Below are 23,426 nucleotides of genomic sequence, written 5' to 3' on the forward strand. Positions count from 1 at the left end.
TAATTTTGTATTTTTAGTAGAGGCAGGGTTTCACCATGTTGGCCAGGATGGTCTCGATCTCTTGACCTCATGATCTGCCCTCCTCGGCCTCCTAAAGTGCTGGGATTACAGGTGTGAGCCACAAAGCCCAGCCAAAACTCATGTTCTATTAAACATATGTTTTCAAGGAATACATTACTCTGAAATCCTTATTACCAATAATTTCTTCAGGTGAAAAGTTTATGAAACATTCCTTTTTAAATTTTTTCTCTCTGTGATAAGACTGTTCTTGCTTTTAGGTATTGATTGAAGACCATGTTTAACTAATTGAGTGTCTTATTATATAATAATAAATTAAAATCTTGATTACACAGATATTAACAAAATAACTAATTATAGTGTAAATACTGATCAGCATTATGGGAATATATTATTAACAAAAGTCTGTATTTTATGTATTTTGTCATATGTCTTAGGGTAGTTGTTTCTCCTTTTCTTTCACGACTGAAGCTCATACTTGATTGACTGATCATGTCTCTTGTTTGTTTCTCCCTCCTCCGTCACCTTTTTAAAAATGATTTACGCCAGACTTTTTTCTCACAGAACACGTTTTTTCAGTATCTGCTTTTGAGGGCATCTCTGTCTCAATTGTCAGTATATTTATTTACAGGTTTCTATTTAGTTGCTACGTATGATTTTCATTAATCAATCATTGCCCCCCCATGACTTATTCTGTTTTTCTCTGTTTCTTGGAAGAAGCAGAATTTATACAGTTATTTATACTTAGCTTTTTGCCACACAGAATAGAAACAACCTATACCATTTTAAAGCAAACCCAGTTAAACAAGGTACTATTAAAAACTAAAGTCTCACATTTTTCCATGCAAGAGGTAACTAATACAACTGTAAATTGTGAAGAGATATTTCAAAATATAACATGTAATTTTAAAATTTTAATTATTTCTGTATTACTATAAACTATGTAAGGGTAAATTTTTGTCCTAGGTTATTTTGGTTAAAAAAATTATCTAATGGATACCACCATATTTATATAATAATAAATTAGATGAAGGGGATGATAGGAAATAAGTCATTGAAGAAGGGTAAGATAATCATAGAGACTACATGAGAGAGTCAAGATGAGACAGATTTTTATAAATACACAGCAAAAATATTGGTTTCAATGAGAGCAGGAACTCTCTATAATAAAAGATATGATATAAATTATTTAAAATAAAAATTAAGAAAACATAGCCAGCTAATAAAATATAGCTCAGGTGTTTTTGAGTGACTTATAGCTGATTTTAATAAAAAACTGAAAGAAAACATAAGGACAAGTATAGGTAAGAGCAATTTGTTGTACTCTTTAAAATACCTAGTAGAGAATAATTTCAATGTTTCTAACATAAAGGAAAGATACATACTTAAGGCGATTAATATCTCAATTATTCTGATTTGATTATGTGAATGTATTAAGTGATAATATGTACCCTAAAACATGTACATTTATAGTGTATCAACAAAAAATTTATAAACAAGGCATGAAAATGTAATTCTCACTTCTTTTAGTAACTTTATGTTTTATATTTAATGTAGCCATACTTATATTAATATAGAATGCAAAGTAAAATCTGATTTAGGCCTTGTCAGCTTTATTGTGAATTATTAATTTTGATTCTTTGGTTTCTGATTTCAGATTTCTAACTTAAAATTTGACATATCCTTAACTTATTTAACTAATTTATCTCACTCTTTGATATAACCTTGGCAACTGATTTAAATATTTTTGATAATAGAGTATAAATAAATAAGCATTTTATTTAAACTTGTTATTAAAATTAAATTTTCTGATCATATGAACAAGATTCTTCTGTGTCTCTTAAAAGAAAAAATATCTTTTAGGCTTCAGTACTCTGAAAGAAATAAATGTAGAAATTAGTAATATCTAGTAATATTCTGAGAATTTTGCTCATAATATCTGTACGTAATGGTACTATATGCACAAATCAAATAAATGTAATCAACATTGGTGAATTTAAAGTACCTATTATTATAGAATATGCAAGGGAATATGCATATTATAGAATATGCAAGGGAAGATTGATAACAGAGTAAACAAACTTATCATTGGAAGAATACTTTTTACTTTTATTTTATTTTATTTTTTTATTATTTTTTTATTATTATTATACTTTAAGTTCTAGGGTACATGTGCATAACGTGCAGGTTTGTTACATATGTATACTTGTGCCATGTTGGTGTGCTGCACCCATCAACTCGTCAGCACCTATCAACTCGTCATTTACATCAGGTATAACTCCCAATGCAATGCCTTCCCCTACCCCCTCCCCATGATAGTCCCCGGTGTATGATGTTCCCCTTCCTGAGTCCAACTGATCTCATTGTTCAGTTCCCACCTATGAGTGAGAACATGCGGTGTTTGGTTTTCTGTTCTTGCGAGAGTCTGCTGAGAATGATGGTTTCCAGCTGCATCCATGTCCCTACAAAGGACACAAACTCATCCTGTTTTATGGCTGCATAGTATTCCATGATGTATATGTGCCACATTTTCTTAATCCATTCTGTCACTGATGGACGTTTGGGTTGATTCCAAGTCTTTGCTGTTGTGAATAGTGCCACAATAAACATACGTGTGCATGTGTCTTTATAGCAGCCTAATTTATAATCCTTTGGGTATATACCCAGTAATGGGATGGCTGGGTCATATGATACTTCTAGTTCTAGATCCTTGAGGAATCGCCATACTGTTTTCCATAATGGTTGAACTAGTTTACAATCCCACCAACAGTGTAAAAGTGTTCCTATTTCTCCACATCCTCTCCAGCACCTGTTGTTTCCTGACTTTTTAATGATTGCCATTCTAACTGGCATGAGATGGTATCTCATTGTGGTTTTGATTTGCATTTCTCTGATGGCCAGTGATGATGAGCATTTTTTCATGTGTCTGTTGGCTGTATGAATGTCTTCTTTTGAGAACTGTCTGTTCATATCCTTTGCCCACTTTTCGATGGGGTTGTTTGTTTTTTTCTTGTAAATTTGTTTGAGTTCTTTGTAGGTTCTGGATATTAGCCCTTTGTCAGGTGAGTAGATTGCGAAAATTTTCTCCCATTCTGTAGGTTGCCTGTTCACTCTGATGGTAGTTTCTTTTGCTGTGCAGAAGCTCTTTAGTTTAATGAGATCCCATTTGTCAATTTTGGCTTTTGTTGCCGTTGCTTTTGGTGTTTTAGACATGAAGTCTTTGCCCATGCCTATGTCCTGAATGGTATTACCTAGGTTTTCTTCTAGGGTTTTTATGGTATTAGGTCTAACATTTAAGTCTCTAATCCATCTTGAATTAATTTTCATATAAGGAGTAAGGAAAAGATCCAGTTTCAGCTTTCTACTTATGGCTAGCCAATTTTCCCAACACCATTTATTAAATAGGGAATCCTTTCACCATTTCTTGTTTTTCTCAGGTTTATCAAAGATCAGATGGCTGTAGATGTGTAGTATTATTTCTGAGGACTCTGTTCTGTTCCATTGGTCTATGTCTCTGTTTTGGTACCAGTACCATGCTGTTTTGGTTACTGTAGCCTTGTAGTAGAGTTTGAAGTCAGGTAGCGTGATGCCTCCAGCTTTGTTCTTTTGACTTAGGATTGTCTTGGCAATGTGGGCTCTTTTTTGGTTCCATATGAACTTTAAAGCAGTTTTTTCCAGTTCTGTGAAGAAACTCATTGGTAACTTGATGGGGATGGCATTGAATCTATAAATTACCTTGGGCAGTATGGCCATTTTCACGATATTGATTCTTCCTATCCATGAGCATGGTATGTTCTTCCATTTGTTTGTGTCCTCTTTTATTTCACTGAGCAGTGGTTTGTAGTTCTCCTTGAAGAGGTCCTTTACATCCCTTGTAAGTTGGATTCCTAGGTATTTTATTCTCTTTGAAGCAATTGTGAAAGGAAGTTCATTCATGATTTGGCTCTCTGTTTGTCTGTTACTGGTGTATAAGAATGCTTGTGATTTTTGCACATTAATTTTGTATCCTGAGACTTTGCTGAAGTTGCTTATCAGCTTAAGGAGCTGAGACAATGGGCTGAGACAATGGGGTTTTCTAAATATACAATCATGTCATCTTCAAACAGGGACAATTTGACTTCTTCTTTTCCTAACTGAATACTCTTGATTTCTTACTCTTGCCTGATTGCCCTAGCCAGAACTTCTAACACTATGTTGAATAGGAATGGTGAGAGAGGGCCTCCCTGTCTTGTACCAGTTTTCAAAGGGAATTTTTCCAGTTTTTGCCCATTCAGTATATTGGCTGTGGGTTTGTCATAAATAGCTCTTATTATTTTGAGATACATTCCATCAATACCGAATTTATTGAGCGTTTTTAGCATGAAGGGCTGTTGAATTTTGTCAAAGGCCTTTTCTGCATCTATTGAGATAATCATGTGGTTTTTGTCTCTGGTTCTGTTTATATGCTGGTTTACGTTTATTGATTTGCGTATGTTGAACCAGCCTCGCATCGCAGGGATGAAGCCCACTTGATCATGGTGGATAAGCTTTTTGATGTGCTGCTGGATCCGGTTTGCCAGTATTTTATTGAGGATTTTTGCGTCAAGTTCATCAGGGATATTGGTCTAAAATTCTCTTTTTTTGTTGTGTCTCTGCCAGGCTTTGGTATCAGGATGATGTTGGCCTCATAAAATGAGTTAGGGAGGATTCCCTCTTTTTCTATTGATTGGAATAGTTTCAGAAGGAATGGTACCAGCTCCTCCTTGTACCTCTGGTAGAATTCAGCTGTGAATCCATCTGGTCCTGGACTTTTTTTGGTTGGTAGGCTATTAATTATTGCCTCAATTTCAGAGCCTGCTATTGGTCTATTCAGGGATTCAGCTTCTTCCTGGTTTAGTCTTGGGAGAGTGTAAGTGTCCAGGAAATTATCCATTTCTTCTAGATTTTCTAGTTTATTTGCATAGAGGTGTTTATAGTATTCTCTGATGGTAGTTTGTATTTCTGTGGGATCAGTGGTGGTATCCCCTTTATCATATTTTATTGCATCTATTTGATTCTTCTCTCTTTTCTTCTTTATTAGTCTTGCTAGCGGTCTATCAATTTTGTTGATCTTTTAAAAAAACCAACTCCTGGATTCATTGATATTTTGGAGGGTTTTTTGTGTCTCTATCTCCTTGAGTTCTGCTCTAATCTTAGTTATTTCTTGCCTTCTGCTAGCTTTTGAATGTGTTTTCTCTTGCTTCTCTAGTTCTTTTAATTGTGATGTTACAGTGTCAATTTTAGATCTTTCCAGCTTTCTCTTGTGGGCATTTAGTGCTATAAAATTCCCTCTACACACTGCTTTAAATGTGTCCCAGAGATTCTGGTATGTTGTATCTTTATTCTCATTGGTTTCAAAGAACATCTTTATTTCTGCCTTCATTTCGTTATGTACCCAGTAGTCTTCAGGAGCAGGTTATTCAGTTTCCATGTAGTTGAGTGGCTTTGATTGAGTTTCTTAGTCCCGTGTTCTAGTTTGATTGCACTGTGGTCTGAGAGACAGTTTGTTATAATTTCTGTTCTTGTACATTTGCTGAGGAGTGCTTTACTTCCAATTATGTGGTCTATTTTGGAATAAGTGTGATGTGGTGCTGAGAAGAATGTATATTCTGTTGATTTGGGGTGGAGAGTTCTGCAGATGTCTATTAGGTCTGCTTGCTGCAGAGATGAGTTCAATTCCTGGATATCCTTGTTAACTTTCTGTCTCATTGATCTGTCTAATGTTGACAGTGGGGTGTTGAAGTCTCCCATTATTATTGTATGGGAGTCTAAGTCTCTTTGTTAGTCTCTAAGGACTTGCTTTATGAATCTGGGTGCTCCTGTATTGGGTGCATATATATTTAGGATAGTTAGCTTAGCTCTTCCTGTTGAATTGATCCCTTTACCATTATGTAATGGCCTTCTTTGTCTCTTTTGATCTTTGATGGTTTAAAGTCTGTTTTATCAGAGACCAGTATTGCAACCCCTGCTTTTTTTTTGTTCTCCATTTGCTTGGTAGATCTTCCTCCATCCCTTTATTTTGAGCCTATGTATGTCTCTGCATGTGAGATGGGTCTCCTGAATACAGCAAACTGATGTATTTATCCAGTTTGCCAGTCTGTGTCTTTTAATTGGAGTATTTAGTCCATTTACATTTAAGGTTAATATTGTTATGTGTGAACTTGAGCCTGCCATTATGATATTAACTGGTTATTTTGGTCGTTAGTTGATGCAGTTTCTTCCTAGCCTCAATGGTCTTTACATTTTGGCATGTTTTTGCAATGGCTGGTACCGGTTGTTCCTTTCCATGTTTAGTGCTTCCTTCAGGGTCTCTTGTAAGGCAGGCCTGGTGGTGACAAAATCTCTAAGCATTTGCTTATCTGTAAAGGATTTTATTTCTCCTTCACTTATGAAACTTAGTTTGGCTGGATATGCAATTCTGGGTTTAAAACTCTTTTCTTAAGAATGTTGAATATTGGCCCCCACTCTCTTCTGGCTTGTAGAGTTTCTGCCGAGAGATCTGCTGTAAGTCTGATGGGCTTCCCTTCGTGGGTAACCCGACCTTTCTCTCTGGATGCCCTTAAGATTTTTTCCTTCATTTCAACTTTAATGAATCTAGCAATTATGTGTCTTGGAGTTGCTCTTCTCGAGGAGTATCTTTGTGGTGTTTTCTGTATTTCCTGAATTTGAATGTTCGCCTGCCCTACTAGGTTGGGGAAGTTCTCCTGGATGATATCCTGAAGAGTGTTTTCCAACTTGGTTCCATTTTCCCCCTCACTTTCAGGCACCCCAATCAGACGTAGATTTGGTCTTTTTACATAATCCCATACTTCTTGCAGGCTTTGTTCATTTCTTTTTCTTCTTTTTTCTTTAGATTTCCCTTCTCGCTTCATTTCATTCATTTGATCCTTAATTGCTGATACTCTTTCTTCCAGTTGATCGAGTCGGTTACTAAAGCTTGTGCATTTGTCACGTATTTCTCGTGTCATGGTTTTTATCTCTGTCAGTTCGTTTATGGCCTTCTCTGCATTAATTATTCTAGTTATCAATTCTTACACTCATTTTTCAAGATTTTTAGTTTATTTGTGCTGGGTACGTAATTCCTCCTTTAGCTCTGAGAAGTTTGATGGACTGGAGCTGCCTTCTCTCATCTCATCAAAGTCATTCTCTGTCCAGCTTTGATCCATTGCTGGCGATGAGCTGCGTTCCTTTGCAGGGGAAGATACGCTCTTATTTTTTGAATTTCCAGGTTTTCTGCCCTGCTTTTTCCCCATCTTTGTGGTTTTATCTGCCTCTGGTCTTTGATGATGGTGACGTACTGATGCGGTTTTGGTGTGGGTGTCCTTTCTGTTTGTTAGTTTTCCTTCTAACAGTCAGGACCCTCAGCTGTAGGTCTGTTGGAGATTGCTTGAGGTCCACTCCAGACCCTGTTTGCCTGGGTATCAGCAGCAGAGGCTGCAGAAGATAGAATAGTGCTGAACAGCGAGTGTACCTGTCTGATTCTTGCTATGGAAGCTTCCTCTCAGGGGTGTACTCCACCGTGTGAGGTGTGGGGTGTTGGTCTGCCCCTAGTGGGGATGTCTCCCAGTTAGGCTACTCAGGGGTCAGGGACCCACTTGAGCAGGCAGTCTGTCCATTCTCAGATCTCATCCTCTGTGTTGGGAAATCCACTGCTCTCTTTAAAGCTGTCAGACAGAGTCATTTGCATCTGCAGAGGTTTCTGCTGTTTTTGTTGTTGTTGCTATTTAGCTGTGTCCTGTCCCCAGAGGTGGAGTCTACAGAGACAGGCAGGCTCCTTGAACTGCTGTGAGCTCCACCCAGTTGGAGCTTCCCAGGGGCTTTGTTTACCTACTTAAGCCTCAGCAATGGCAGCGCCCCTCCCCAGCCTGGCTGCTGCCTGCAGTTAGATCGCAGACTGCTGTGCTAGCAATGAGGGAGGCTCCGTGGGCATGGGACCTCTCGGCCAGGAGTGGGATATAGTGTGCTGGTGTGCCCGTTTTCTAAGACCCTTGGTAAAGCGCAGTATTGGGGTGGGAGTTACCTGATTTTCCAGGTGTTGTGTGTCTCAGTTCCCCTTGCTAGGAAAATGGATTCCCTTCCCCCTTGCGCTTCCCAGGTGGGGCGATGCCGCGCCCTGCTTCAGCTCTCCCTGGTCGGGCTGCAGCAGCTGACCAGCACCGATTGTCTGGCAGTCCCTAGTAAGATGAACCCAGTACCTCAGTTGAAAATGCAGAAATCACCTGTCTTCTGTGTCGCTCGCGCTGGGAGCTGGAGACTGGAACTGTTCCTATTTGGCCATCTTGCTCCGCTCCCTCCACTTTTTACTTTTAAATATATCTCTTACAGTGGAGATATTTTATATTATTTCCAGGAAGCCTTATTAACTTTAGTCTTCATAATTATTAAACCTTGCACATACATTTGTTTATTTCTAAAACTCAGGAATCCTGTTGACTTGAATTTTTCAGTTTCTTCACCTGTGAATACTGAATCCTGCTTGACAATCATAGTTATATATAAAAACTATTAAATCTTCAACTTGAATAATTATTGCTTAATTTTCTTTATGTGAGATCTTTTCTCCAATTTTAAACTGCCATCCTATATGGTGTAAATAGGCAATTCGAGTTAGTATTATATTGTTTACAGGAACATAAGAAAAGCATGTGAATTTTAAAGCAGGGTTTCACATTTCTATCTCACTTTATAGTAGTACTTAAAAATGCCTCGTAATTCTGTAGGTAAGCATTTCTCTTGCACAATTAAAAATTTCAAGGTTTTTATAAAGGTTGTTTTACAGAATCTTGTTGTTGTAGAATTAAATGTTTTCATTCAATTCAAAGATGCCTATTGCAATAATATTTCAGAAATATTTACCTATATCAATAATATTATATTCTTGGAACAAATTTGGAAATGTATAACTTAGAAACTTAATCCCACGTTTTTCTCTCTCCTTTAATTTCATTTTCAAAATTTCAACAGTCTGCATAGATTTGTTTTGCTTAATTCTACCCATTTAGTCTATCTTATAAATATTTATTTTCTTATCACTATGTAATTTTCCTCATGTAGGTCATCTACTCATACTCCAAATGTATTTATCCAGATCTTTCTTCCAAGCCCCTTAGATGCCTCAAATCTTATAGATCTCAAACTGAGAGCATCATTTTAATTCTTTTTCTGCCTCTTTTCTGACTCTTTGTAATCTACTCAGTCATCTGGTTTCCCCATCCTAGTAAATAACATCTAGGAAGTAGCCATGAACTGCTCAAACACTTCAACCTGCATTTCAACCGTCCCCCACATCCTGCACTTCAACCCTCCTCCAGGTCACCAAGCCAGTCACACACCAAAATTTGTATTATCTACCTTCTTAGAATTTTCCATATCTTATTACCATAATTAACCATCTACCTATAATTTTGAAGTACTCCTTTCTAGTTTTGCCCCATCACGCCATGTTCATCTGTCTTTACATCACTGGAAGGGTCACCTTTCTTGATGTAACCCATCTGCATATTGAGCGGATACCCATTACCTGAAGGGTTAAGTTCACATTCTAGCGTGACACATATGTTACAGGGTTTGGTCCCATTTTTTGTCTCTTCAACTCATTTGCTCTGACTGTGTTCCAGTTTTACCACATCACTTTGGCATCCCTCAGTTGCCACGTTGTTTCATGCCTTATTATTTTGCACATGCTGTTGTACCTAGAGTCTTTGTATCCTGACTCTGCACTTTGCCTGTCCTTCCAATTACGGCCCCATTATGGCGGCATTTTCTATGCTTTTCAGGTAAAACTCATTGTTCTCTCCTTTGTACTCTTATGCATTTTATTGACTTAAATTGTAGAACTGGTGAATTATACTTTTCTGTTCTTTTTTTGTTTTCACATATCTCTACCATTTCTTGAATATAGGCCAGAACCTGTCTTCCATGTATATTTTCTGCTTCTCCCAGGATAGTGCCTATGATTTGATAGATACAGTGTATGTTTTTCTTGTTGTTGTTCTCTTTTGTCTTACTGATAAATTGTGTGAGTGAATAAATACAATTTTTTCCTGAAGTTTTTTGTTGTTGTTGTTGCTTTTGTTTATTGTTTGTAATAGGAGGAAGCAACAAAGAGAGTAACTGGACAACAAGAAAATGATACTGGCATTATTGAACAAGCTCCACAAGATCAAACAAGTAATGACAATTTTATTTTTATACCAAAATAATAGTAGTGGTACATTAGTGAATATCTCTGAAAATCTTTCTATGCTTAAGTGCTATTATTTACAAAAGAATTTTATAGACCAAAATACAATGGCTATTTAAAAAAATATTTTCTGATATCTTTCTTCATGCTATCAATTCTTTTTACTGAACTTGCTTCAATTCTGAAATTCTATTTTTGCTGTTAGTTTTGTTTTTGAAATACTCATAAATGGCAATAGATTTGTATATGGTATTACAATTTACAGTAATAAATGTTCTCATATATGTGTCTGTGAATAACATTTTGTAGATAAGATACCCACATCAGAATCAAGACAAAAAGAAGATACAAAATCATCTTCAGATTCTGAGGTATGTGTATTGTTGTTGTTGTTGCTATTTTAAAACTTAAGTAATGAGTAATCTTAAAACAAAAAAAGATGATTTGACTTTATACTCTCACCTCTGCATGTGTCCGTAAGTTGGGTGATCATGAGGTCAGGAGATTGAGACCATCCTGGCTAACATGGTGAAACTGTCTCTACTAAAAATATTTTAAAAATTAGCCAGGTTTGGTGGTGCGTGCCTGTAGTCTCAGCTACTCGGGAGGCTGAGGCAGGAGAATGGTGTGAACCCAGGAGGCGGAGCTTGAAGTGAGCCAAGATCGCGTCACTGCACTCCAGCCTGGGTGACAGAGTGAGAATCCATCTCAAAGAAAAGAAAAAAAAAAGAGAGAGAGAGAGAGAGAGAGAAAGCATTTATTTTCTGACATTTATCAGAACATACTTTATAATCATGTGCCAAGTAGATAATAGCTGCATAGTGCAATTCTGCTAATTTGCAGGATTAATTTTGAATCCAATGTAGAATAGTGCAAAAGAAAATAAGGCTTAGAAGGCACTAGGAATCTATTTGAGTTCTGAAGTTGAGTTTGTCTAAAAACTAAATAATTTCTCTGTGTTCATTTATGGGCAAATACATGATTCTGTGTATATCTAGATGTACAAAAGCTCTAATTGGATTCAGGGAGAAAGAGTTTAAAGTGTAGTCTTAGTCTTGCTCAACTTGGAACTTAAAACGATAATGCCTGGGACTTGAAAGACTCCATCTCAAAAACAAAACAAAACAAAACAAAAAAAACAAAAACAACAACAAAAAACCACTTATAAGTCATTATAAATTTTTCTTAAAAACAAAACAGAGAATGTTTGGTTAGAGAAAATTGAAGAACTTTATAATTAGCACGGGTATGGGAGTGGCAGTGGAATTCTATGGTCAGAGTAGATCTGTCTGAGACTGCCATTTAATCTCCATCTCAAAGATGAAGACTAGGCCATATGAAAGTTTAGGAGCAAAACATTCGGAACAGAGAGAACAGTGAAACATATTTGTTCATCATTTTGTTCTTAACAACCTAGAATGACTAGGAAGTAGAAAGTGGGGTAACCACCACCATCATCATCATCCTCATTATTCTAAGGTGAAGAAAAATCTGCAAATACGTGTCTGGAACATGTTAGATGTTTCATGAATACATGCTTTTATTTTTCTCTCTTTATGAAGGCTTGCTCTACTTTTTTGAAGTTATGTCTTAAGAATGAATTGCACACTTTATCTAATGATTGTTTGCTTTCATTTAAAAATAACAAAAATATTTTTTCCTTATGAATCTTTTATTCAAGCAGTTCTTTATCAGCAAAAAACTTGTAAAATTTATTCTTATTATCTTAAGTCTTTGTTTTCCTAAGTGAAACAGCTTTTACAGAATTCTTTTCCTACTCTGCATGACATACTCTGAAAATTCTCTTCATGCCGTGCATAATTTTTAACAAAAAATCTGTAATTATGCATATGTCAAATGTCTAATTGTGTTGTATTTTGTGTGAAATGCCCTGTTATTTTTTGCAAGGACTACAGTGTAAGGCAGATACTTTGAATTTAATTCCTTTTGAAATATGCACACGATTGAATTTTTTTGGGAATATGATTTATTTTCTTTGCTCAGTAACCCAGTCAGTAGTCACATGAAGATAAAAGATAAGCATGATTTACAGAGCGTATCTGAGGTTTTCTCTTGAATGTTTTGGTTTTCAATATGTGAACAGCCTTAAATCTAATTACCTTTAGAGTAAAAAATGTTGTTTTAAAAAAGATTTTAAATGAAAAATATGATGCTTGTTATTATTATTTTTAAATTGAAATTATTTATTGAGGCAGGCTATGGTGTCTCACACCTATAATCCCAGTATTTTGGTAGGGCAAGGTGGGTGGATTACTTAAGGTCAGGTGTTTGAAACCAGCCTAGCCAACATGGTGAAATCCTGTCTCTATTAAAAATACAAAAATTTAGCCAGGTGTGGTGGCTAATGCCTGTCATCCCAGCTACTCGTGATGGTGAGGCAGGAGAATCGCTTGGTCTTGGGAGCTGGAAGTTGCAGTGAGCCTAGATCATACCACTGGGCAACCCTGTGATGCTTTGTCTCAGAAAAAAAAAAACAAAAGAATAGTAAAAAAAAGAAATTATTTATTGATATTATCTTTAACAGATTATCTCTGAGAGTGATACACAGAATTATGTGTGTTTAACTGAGGCTACATATCAAAAAGAAATAAAGACAATAAATGGCAAAATAGAAGGTAAGAACCATTTTTTATTTAAAACATCATTTGACCAATTATTTGTCTAAAAGCGTGAGGACTGATATACTCTGACAGCCAAAGAAAATTATGTTTTAAACGCGTAGCATGGAAGGACAAAAGGAGTGAAAGTTACATGTCTTCTCAGGTGTTAGCAACAGATTATATTGAGAGTGCCAAAAAAAGAGCTGAATTATTAGTTTAAATTCAATATACCTGAAGAAAGGAGTTAAAGAGGGAATGAAGACTGAGGAAGACAGGGAGTACATGAGGGAACAAGAAGCAGGTTTATATAATGGAGAATGGTAAAATAAAATAATTCTTTAGAGAAAGATAGAGCATGATTAGAAAGCTGAGAAGAATAAAAAGTGACCTTCCATTACCAAAATTTGCCAGGGAATTACAGCAAACATGTTGTCACTCCTGTCTTTCTCACTGGTGGGAAGGCATTAGGGATGGAAGCAACTGACCATAGAGAGTTGTGTTTTATCTGCAATAGGAGAATATAAGCATACTGGCACAGCCATGCGTGTATATAATTTGTCATACACTCAGTATAGACCAGAATTTTTCACACTTTATAAAATCAGCTGAATACCTTTTTAACAGTGCACATTGTGATTCAGCAGACTTGGGATTCTGGCATTTTAAATACGTTCTCAGGTGATGCTGGTGCTGGTGGTCCTTGGACCTCACTCTTAAGTAGCAAGAGAATAGCCTTTCCTTTGGAAAAATCTGGAAGAAGAGCAATTGGATAGAAGATCAAGACATAACAGGGTCAAGGGAAAGCATTATATTGCTTTTATTTCTGCGTCTGTTTCTGGTCAGAGGGGAAAAGGGGTAAAGAAATAATAATTACAGGTGTCAGATACTATTCCTAATCAAAGAGAAAGAAAGTGTTGGGAAAATTGATTTTAAAAGATATTGAATGGGAAAAATGAAGACCACAGATGTGGACATTATTTTGGCTAAGCAAGAGGGATTGTGAGGCAGGAAATGGGGCAAGAAAGAAGATAGCCAGGCAACTTTGGAGTTTCTGAATAGGAAATTTGAGTGAATTCACTTCAGATGCATTTACAATATTTGCACTCCAGAAGATTAGATTTCGGGTACTCCAGAGACTACCGGAAGCGGAGGATTACTAGAATTGGAGTAAACTATGGTGACTTTTTAGTTTTCTCTATTACTATCAGGCATAAACGGTATATATTTTGTTGATATTAGCTATTCAAATGAGAGAGATTTGAATCTAAGAGCATTGGCTTTATTTTTAATGAAGCAAATTGTTTTGGTAAAATTGTTGTTCTATAAAAATCCATTAGACACTTAATAAAGCAGACTAATTTTTAGAAACAAAAAAATACTGAATTTATTACTTGAATTCTAAAATTTTTTTTAAATAAGTATTTTCCTGATTTAAAAATATAAAATATTATTTGTATGTAATATGTATGTTGCCATAAATTTTCAAATAAATGTGCCAATATTGAAAGCTCATTACACAAACTTTTAAATGAATTTTGTATATATTTTTTACATGAGTGAATCAAGAAAATTTCTGAGGATAAACTAGAGGATACAGAAATGTAGGCATATGATTACACCACATGGATATGGAAAACAATGAATATTTTATTTAGTATTATCCCCTAAGTAAATATCCAAGCTGATCAATTTGTAACACGTTCAGTGATGAGATGTCAGTTCTGCATTCAGCTGAACTCTCATCATAACGGTGTACCGTCTCAATTGTAGGACAAATTAAAGAACATGATGAATGTAATGATATAAATTATTCTAATGTATTTCATTAAACATATGGTGTAGGATTCTATGTTCAGCTTTGACATTTATTTTTTCAGGGTCACGGTTTGCTCCTCTGATCAAAGATCATTTATGCTTTCATCACTCAGCATATACATATTAATATCAACACATTTTGCATGCAAAACAGATTCTCACTTTTGAAATCTTAAGTGCATGTTTGATGAACCATAGATTCCTAGTTTCTTCAGTGTATTTCTGTCATGTGAGTGTCCTAAAGAAACAAACAAAAGAAAATCTCCTAAACCTAAAGGAATCATTCTCAAAGCTGAGCAAGAGGACTCAGTTAGATACTATCACTGGGTTCATTTGTGGTTGGTTTTGTTATATTTACCTATGACTGATAACAAATCTCTTTTGCTTTAGAGTCTACTGAAAAGCCTTCTGACTTTGAGGTATTGAGTTTTATAATTTTATCTTGAATTATTTATTAACTATGTATTTTGTGAAGTATACATTCGTTATTAATCATTTTTCTTCTAAACCCATTTAGCCTGCCGTTGAAATGCAAAACTCTGTTCTAAATAAAGCTTTAGAAAGGAGGAATAAACAAACATTGAGAACAGGTAATTTTACAGTTCAACTATATTAAAATGAATATTTCAATAGTTGACATATTAATAGTCTCATCTCCCTAATGTTTATTTTTCAAATATTATGGAAATATTTGAGTTAATAGTGTCCATAGTGGTATCCACGTTTGAAAAACTGATTATTTACAAGAACACGAATTTTAATTAGTTTTTTTTAAAATTAGCTTTAATTTTAGGTGTTTCTATTTTTATGTTCTGATACTGTAATGTTTTGTATTGGGAATGTCTTTATGACTTAAAGATTCAAGAAGATGAATTTTTAAACTCTAATATTTTTCCTGTTCAAAACTTGATTCAAATTCTACCCTTTACTGCAGAGAAAGCTTCACTTTTTGACATGCCAATTGTGTTTTAACATTGGTTACCTCATGTGGATGTAGTCATTTGAAGCATCCTAAGGAAATCAGTTATTCTGATTTAGCTTACTCTGTGCGTGTGTATGTGTGTGTGTGTGTGGTGTGCATGTTTGTGCCTGTGTGCGTGTGTATGTGTGTTTATGTGTGGTACCCCTAGTTTTTAAAAATGGGAGAAGTAATCATTTCTTTATAATTATATTTGTAAAACTGTGATTCTGAAGCATTTGGCTTTAGTGTCTTTTCATTGTTTAGAGGTAAACAATTGTCTAAACTAGTTTTTAAAAAATTGTTCCTATACATGCTTAAACATTATACAACATATGTGCACAGTCATATATAATATGTAGAATTTGTTTTTAACTTCTAATATGTAAATAATTGTACATTGTGTGTAATTTTCTGTAACATTCTTTATTTGATCAGCATTATATTGTAAGATCCATCCGTAATAGACAGAATTAGCTCTGGTTTTGTTTTTATTGCATTCTTTATATAATTCCGTTATATAACTGCACCACAACTAAAGTTTGTTTACGCAAAAAGTAAAAGCAAATGCAAATTTCAGTCTTATTTAAGTTGGTTTTATCTACTGATTTTTGATATATTAGAAATTAAAACGAAAGAATTTCAAGTATAGCCGGGCGCGGTGGCTCACGCCTGTAATCCCAGAACTTTGGGAGGCCGAGGCGGGCGGATCACAAGGTCAGGAGATCGAGACCACGGTGAAACCCCGTCTCTACTAAAAATACAAAAAAAAAAAAATTAGCCGGGCGCGGTTGTGGGCGCCTGTAGTCCCAGCTACTCGGGAGGCTGAGGCAGGAGAATGGCGTGAACCCGGGAGGCGGAGCTTGCAGTGAGCCGAGATCGCGCCACTGCACTCCAGCCTGGGCGACAGAGCGAGACTCCGTCTCAAAAAAAAAAAAAAAAAAAAAAAAAAAAAAAGAATTTCAAGTATAATCATGCACAATCATCTACTTTAATAAAAATGAAAACTGTGACCTATGGACCATTAAAGCTATGCTGTTGTAACACATTATTTCCCTGAAACAGTGCAGTATACACTTCTAAAAATGAGATTGAAAATAGTCGATAACAAAAGTATGATTTGAGTTTTGGATTCTCTACTTGAAATTTGAACTTTAGGGATGCTCATCTCACAACTTAAAAGCACATTTGAAAACCAAATATATAGTTCATGCATGTCAAATTATAAATGTACCCTTAATATTAAAATGATATTTAAAGCTTCAGTTGTGCGTGTTTGCTTTTCTCTTTGAACTATGTTAAAGAGTTAATATTTGAAAAATTTGTTTACAAAGAAAACGGAACATTATTTCTGTTTTATGTTTGTTTTCTGTCTTATGGCTCCATGATTTTCATATTCTATTATATGACTGTACCACAATTAATTAAACTGTTTTATGCTGATAAGATACATAAAAATAAAAACAAATTCAGATTTTGATAAGCCTTTTAAGTTGGCTTTATATTTTATTTTTAATATATTAAAAATTAAAAGTATAGTATTTAAGATATAAGCATGCACAATCATATATATTCTGATGGCAATTAGAACTATGAGTTAAAAATTATTAGAGCTATGGTGTTACAACACAGTTTGTCTCTGAAACATTCCAGTATACACTTCTAAATAAATGCAAATGATCATGGTCAACAGCAAAAGTATGATTTGACCTCTTGGATTCCCTGGAGGAAACTTGAACTCCAGGGATATTCTGATCAGAGTTTAAGACCAGTTTTAAAAATCAGATTTTTAGTTCATGAATGTCAAATAATCAGTTGACCCGTAATGATGAAATCATCCCTAAAGTTTTTGTTAGGCATGTTTGCTTTTTTCTTCAACCTGTCTTAAATAGTTCAAATCTGAAAATTTTGTTTATAAAGAAAACTGGATATGTGTGTGTGTGTGTGTGTGTGTGTGTGTGTGTGTGTGTGTGTGTGTGTGTGTGTATTCTGTCTCATGACTCTCAGTACTCCTTGGATCTTGTGTAGATCCTGATTTAATTCTATTAAATGTGGAAACAGTAGTTTACTAATGTGTAGACATTGATTTAATTCTTTTTTAGGGAAAAAATAGGTTACTTAAAGCAATTATTTTTATATAGATTTCTAATGATTCTCTAAGGCATCACAAGTTGAAAGACTGTCTCAAAATAACTAAAGGAGTTTTAAAATTTAATGTATATGCAATAAAAGCTTTTTAAGCTTATTTATTTATTACACATACACAAAATATACTGTCATGCATGTTGAAACTTAAAATTGTTGGACATAAAGTTTGTTAACATAAAAAATTTATATTTCTCGAGTCTTATTTATTGATAATCTCATTTGAATAACAGATTGCTGAGTCAATCAAACTAAGTAATGCTAAAAAATTGAAAAAAGATAACACATAATTAAAGTTATCTCATTAAATTTCAAGCATAGGACATACTGTGTTTCTGGGAAGAAGAACACATTACTGCCTTTTTGAAGAAATAATTTATACAAGTTAGCCAAATTTCTATTTTTTTCTATTCTAATGAATACAATATTTTAGTTTGCAATTCTATTAGATTGACCATAAAAGTTGTGGGAATAATCTGAAAAAAGTATTTACAGGTTGAATAAGAAACACCACAGATTCATGAAAAAAATAGATTTGTATACTCTTTTAAAATATATCATAGTAAATATTCTCGTTAATATATCTGTGATTAATATTTTATAGATAATATGTTGACCTTAAAATCAGGAAAAGAAACATATGCAGAATCACGTTGGAGTTCTAAGGTATTGTGTAATTTTGTTTTTATTATTATTTAAATATAAATATTGAGTGATGTTGAAACTTGAAAGTAGAGACTTTGACTTTATTGTTTTACCTCTGCATATTGCCCTTCAGTAATTTCTGATATTTTTCAGAAAATACTAAGCAGTTATTATTTGCTAAGTAGATTACTGCTTCATAGTGCAATTTCACGTATTTTCAGGATTAAGTTTAAGAAGGTAGTGTAGTATAGTGTGAAAATACATCTTAGAAATCTAGGAATTTATCTGGGTTCTGAATCTACAATTGTCTAAAAACTGAAGAATTTCAGTTCAGGGGTCCACCTGTGGGCAAATTTATGATTCTCTGGTATATCTGGATTCAGAGGAAAAAGGTAAAATAGTTTTGTGTATCTTGGAACTTGAAAGGATAATGCCTGGTACTTGAAAGTATTGTTATATTTGGATTGCACAGTGCAGATCTTAAGGAATATTTTGGGCAAAGGAAAAGCAAGAAAAATAGGAAACCTGAGAAACTACAGTAAAAACAATTTGGTTGAGTAGTGTTTTAAAGAGTGAACATTATTTTCACAAATAGAACTATTTGAGTTATTTTGTGGCAGCCATGCTTTCAGCCACATAAATATCTGTATTCTGAGATCACAGCTGTGCAAAGAGCTGGAAAGGGCCCCACTAGTTGTTAGAAGTAGCTGCTTTATAGCAGTAACAATCATGAGTAGAAGTCAAAAAACCAGTCAGTATTCTGGTTCTGTTACTTACTAGTTATGTAACCTTGGAGAAAATTATTTAGTGTATTCAAATGTCAGTGGCCTTGTTCATTGAATTAGTGCTAATATCTACCTCTTCGATATGTTTAATTGAGCAATGTTGTAATAAAAGTGAAAATATTTTGCAAACTGAAAAATGTGTATACAAATGTAAGATAATGATGACAGTGGTATTCAGTGGCTTAATAAATATCGAGGGTACTTTTTCTAAACATGAAGGCAGTATTGTCAGAAAAATAATGGGGGAATGCAACAGACATGTGGATTTCTAGTTTAGTGTATGGGTATGTTAAGTATCAGCAGGCTACTAATACTATTTTCTAAACTTGCTAAGAATTTAGCAAATTAGACCTCTCTGATGAGATTTTAAATGCTTTGACTATTAGTAATGTGCTTCCTGAATAGCATAAGTGTGCTAAGCAGTGAGACCTGAATACACAGGATGAGGACTTACGTTAAAGTGGTAGGAATAGAAAAGCAAGTTAACAACACTTATAAGTAAATATAAGTGATCTCTATATAAAGACAGATAGTGTTAGGTTAGATAAAATTGAAGAAGTTTACACTTAGAATGAGAATGGGTGTGGCAGTCAAATTCTGTAGACAGAGATTTCTTTGAGACTGTCAGTCAAGCTCCCATAACAAGCATGAGAGGTAGGATGACATGTATATACCCAAAGGATTATAAATCATGCTGCTATAAAGACACATGAACACGTATGTTTATTGCGGCACTGTTCACAATAGCAAAGACTTAAAATCAACCCAAATGTCCATCAGTGACAGACTGGATTAAGAAAATGTGGCACATATACACCATGGAATACTATGCAGCCATATAAAAGGATGAGTTCATGTCCTTTGTAGGGACATGGATGCAGCTGGAAACCATCATTCTCAGCAAACAATTGCAAGAACAGAAAACCAAACACCTCATGTTTTCACTCATAGGTGGGAATTGAACAATCAGATTACTTGGACTCTGGAAGGGGAACATCACACACTGGGGCCTATTATGGGTAGGGGGTAGGGGATGGGGGGAGGGATGGCATTGGGAGTTGTACCTGATGTAAATGACGAGTTGATGGGTGCTGACGAGTTGATGGGTGCAGCACACCAACATGGCACAAGTATACATATGTAACAAACCTGCACATTGTGCACATGTACTCTAGAACTTAAAGTATAATAAAAAAAAAAAAAAAAGAAAGAAAAAAAAAGAAAAAAGGAGAAATCTCCAAAACGTTGGAGGAACTTTTTTTTTTTTTCAATTCTGAGGCTCTTAAAAATTCTCTAGTCATTTATTTTGTACTTTCATGAAGTCATTGTCTTCAAATAAATGTTTGAAATTTGGGGAATTTATGCTCTATAGCATTTGAAGTTTTGATTCAATGATTCTTCAAATGATACCTACTTATAAAAACCCTTTCATTGTATAAATGTACAAGTTATTCTTTCGTTTCAGAGGAACCATGATATGCCATTTTGACTGCTAGCTAAAAGTTTATTTTGTTTTATTTAGGTTTCTCACGCTCATGAAAATGAAAATAATCTCCTACATGAAAATCGCATGTTGAAAAAGGAAATTGCCATGCTAAAACTGGAAATAGCCAAACTAAAACACCAACACCAGGAGAAGGAAAATAAATACTTTAAGGACATTAAGATTTTAAAAGAAAAGAATGCTGAACTTCAAATGACTCTAAAACTGAAAGAGGAATCATTAACAAAAAGGGCATCTCAATATAGTGGGCAGCTTAAAGTTCTGATGGCTGAGAACACAGAGCTCACTTCTAAATTGAAGGAAAAACAAGACAAAGAAATACGGGAGAGAGAAATTGAATCATACCATCCTAGACTGGCTTCTGCTGTACAAGACCGTGATCAAATTGTGACATCAAGAAAAAGCCAAGGACTTGCTTTCCACACTGCAGGAGATGCTTGTCTGCAAGACAAAATTAATGTTGATGTGAATAATACAATATATAACAATGAGGTGCTCCATCAACCACTTTCTGAAGCTCAAAGGAAATCCAAAAGCCTAAAAATTAATCTCAATTATGCAGGAGATGCTCTGAGGGAAAATACATTGGTTTCAGAACATGCACAAAGAGAGCGAGATGAAACACAGTATCAAATGAAGAAAGCTGAACACATGTATCAAAATGAACAAGATAATGTGAACATACACGATGAACAGCAGGAGTCTCTGGAGCAGAAATTATTTCAACTACAAAGCAAAAATCTGTGGCTTCGACAGCAATTAATTCATGCACATAAGAAAGCTGATAACAAAAGCAAGATAACAATTAATATTCCGCTTCTTGAGAGGAAAATGCAACATCATCTCCTAAAAGAGAAAAATGAGGAGATATTTAATTACAATAAACATTTAAAAGACTGTATATATAAATATGAAAAAGAGAAAGAAGAAAGAGAAGTAAGTATCAAAAAATATAAATACTTGTCAACCTTCCTGAAAGAAAATTTAAAGCATATTTGGCGTTGGTTAAATGCTGAATCTAGTAGAATATAAACAGATGATAAATATACTTACTATGTCAGCTTAGAAACATACCTCATCTCCACAAAATGAAAGTTAAAGCTGAGAGAGACGTTACACTTTGAGTAAAGACACTGTGTCACTGATGAAATTTTAAGTTTAAGATTTTTAATAGATGAACATTAATGACATTGGGTTTTACTGTTGAAATAAAGGTTTTAATGTCTCTTTGTCGCCACATTTTATGAACACATTGAAGCAGATAAATGGGAATGCCCATATCAGCAATTAGTATTTTGAAATTAAGATTCAGTTCAGCAATCTACTTTGACAATTAATTATAAATTTTCCAGAGGAACTGAAGTGTATTTGAAGTATATTTTGAAGTGTACATTTCTGCATCTTGTAATAATACTTTTTTTCAGTAGCTTTTTGTATATTTTAGTTGATATAATTTTATTTTCATTTATGTCAATTTGACTTAAATCTGAACATATTTGAATCTCAAATTATGTATTGTTATAACCTCTCAATTTTTTAAAGACATCTGCATTTTATTAAATAATACCTTAGGACAAATATAGTGAATTTTACAATATCAAATTTGATTTAATCACCCCACTGGTATTTATAACTTATTTTGAATATTGTTATAAATAATTTGCTCATAATTTCTATTTCAAGGCTCAAAGACTATCATGTCCCAGAGAAAGGTCATTGTAGCTATCTGTGATTCATTAGCTTTGCATTGGATCCCCATTTTACAATTCATGTGGGGTGGCAAGGTTCATGTATAGTACAAAATAAGCGAGTAGAGAAGAGAAACATAGCAGCTGAGGTCAGGAGAGATGTGGAGAGCAGGTTACCTAGGGTCTCTAAAGGCTTTAAAATAAAAATAGTTTTATTCTGAGATAGAAATCTATTGGAAAAATTTCAACAGGTGATTGTATATGTGAGGAACTTTGATGTTGATTTGTGCTTCTAATACAGAAGAAAGCAAGCATTCCACTGTGTAGAATTTGCCACCACTAGTCCTGCCCCAACTTTTTTTTTTTTTTTTTTTTTTTTTTTTTTGAGACTTCAGTAGGTTGTGAAGCATTACCGATTCATTAGGGGACAAATGACTAGTGGGATGAATCTGGTGTCTAGTAAGAAACTACCAGTTTGGCAGGAAGATAACACCTTCTTTTGTCCTTGAGTGGATTCGGTAATAAGCAGCAATGTGTACAAATGAAGAAAATAAGCTGAATCAATATATTTGGGGATTTTTTAAAAAGTAAATATTGTTAATTTGATAAGATGATTTCAAATCAATAACAAATATGTCTTGTCAGGTCATTGTGAGACAATTTCAAAAACGATTGGCTGATCTCAATAAACAGTGTGTGTCTGAGACTTCACTAGAACTTACATCACATGATCACATTAATCTCAAAGATGAGATATAGGATTTAATGAAGAAATGATTTCAAGTCAAAAGTCAAGTATGTATTAAATGTAACATGCCAACAGTGAATCTATAGCTGGTTAAATAATATAAATTGTTTTATGATACTAATTTCCATGGGAAGACTTCTTTTATATGTTCATTATAATTAGTTTTATTACAATTCTATTTATAATGTGCTTATTTTAAAAACTGTGGCTATCATTCTGCAATGTTTTTCTTATAATTACATATTTTTCATAATATTTACCCTTAAGAAGATTAAGAATTATACATTGTTTATCCCAC

The 23,426-nt window shown here is 34.4% G+C and overlaps 1 protein-coding gene across 1 annotated transcript in view; it reads left to right on the plus strand.

Annotated features, from left to right (window-relative positions):
• Nucleotides 1-23,426, plus strand: part of LOC106996122 (ankyrin repeat domain-containing protein 30B) — a 72,115-nt gene that overhangs the window by 38,006 nt on the left and 10,683 nt on the right. The window contains exons 13-20 of the mRNA XM_077946302.1: nt 10,128-10,206; nt 10,529-10,590; nt 12,765-12,855; nt 15,046-15,074; nt 15,173-15,245; nt 18,363-18,424; nt 20,711-21,628; nt 23,026-23,175. Coding sequence (XP_077802428.1) covers nt 10,128-10,206; nt 10,529-10,590; nt 12,765-12,855; nt 15,046-15,074; nt 15,173-15,245; nt 18,363-18,424; nt 20,711-21,628; nt 23,026-23,139 — 1,428 coding nt within the window. The 3' untranslated portion in view covers nt 23,140-23,175. The remainder of the gene's footprint in view (nt 1-10,127; nt 10,207-10,528; nt 10,591-12,764; nt 12,856-15,045; nt 15,075-15,172; nt 15,246-18,362; nt 18,425-20,710; nt 21,629-23,025; nt 23,176-23,426) is intronic.

Source organism: Macaca mulatta, chromosome 9, assembly GCF_049350105.2.
Source record: "Macaca mulatta isolate MMU2019108-1 chromosome 9, T2T-MMU8v2.0, whole genome shotgun sequence".
In the NCBI taxonomy this organism is placed as follows: Eukaryota; Metazoa; Chordata; class Mammalia; order Primates; family Cercopithecidae; genus Macaca; species Macaca mulatta.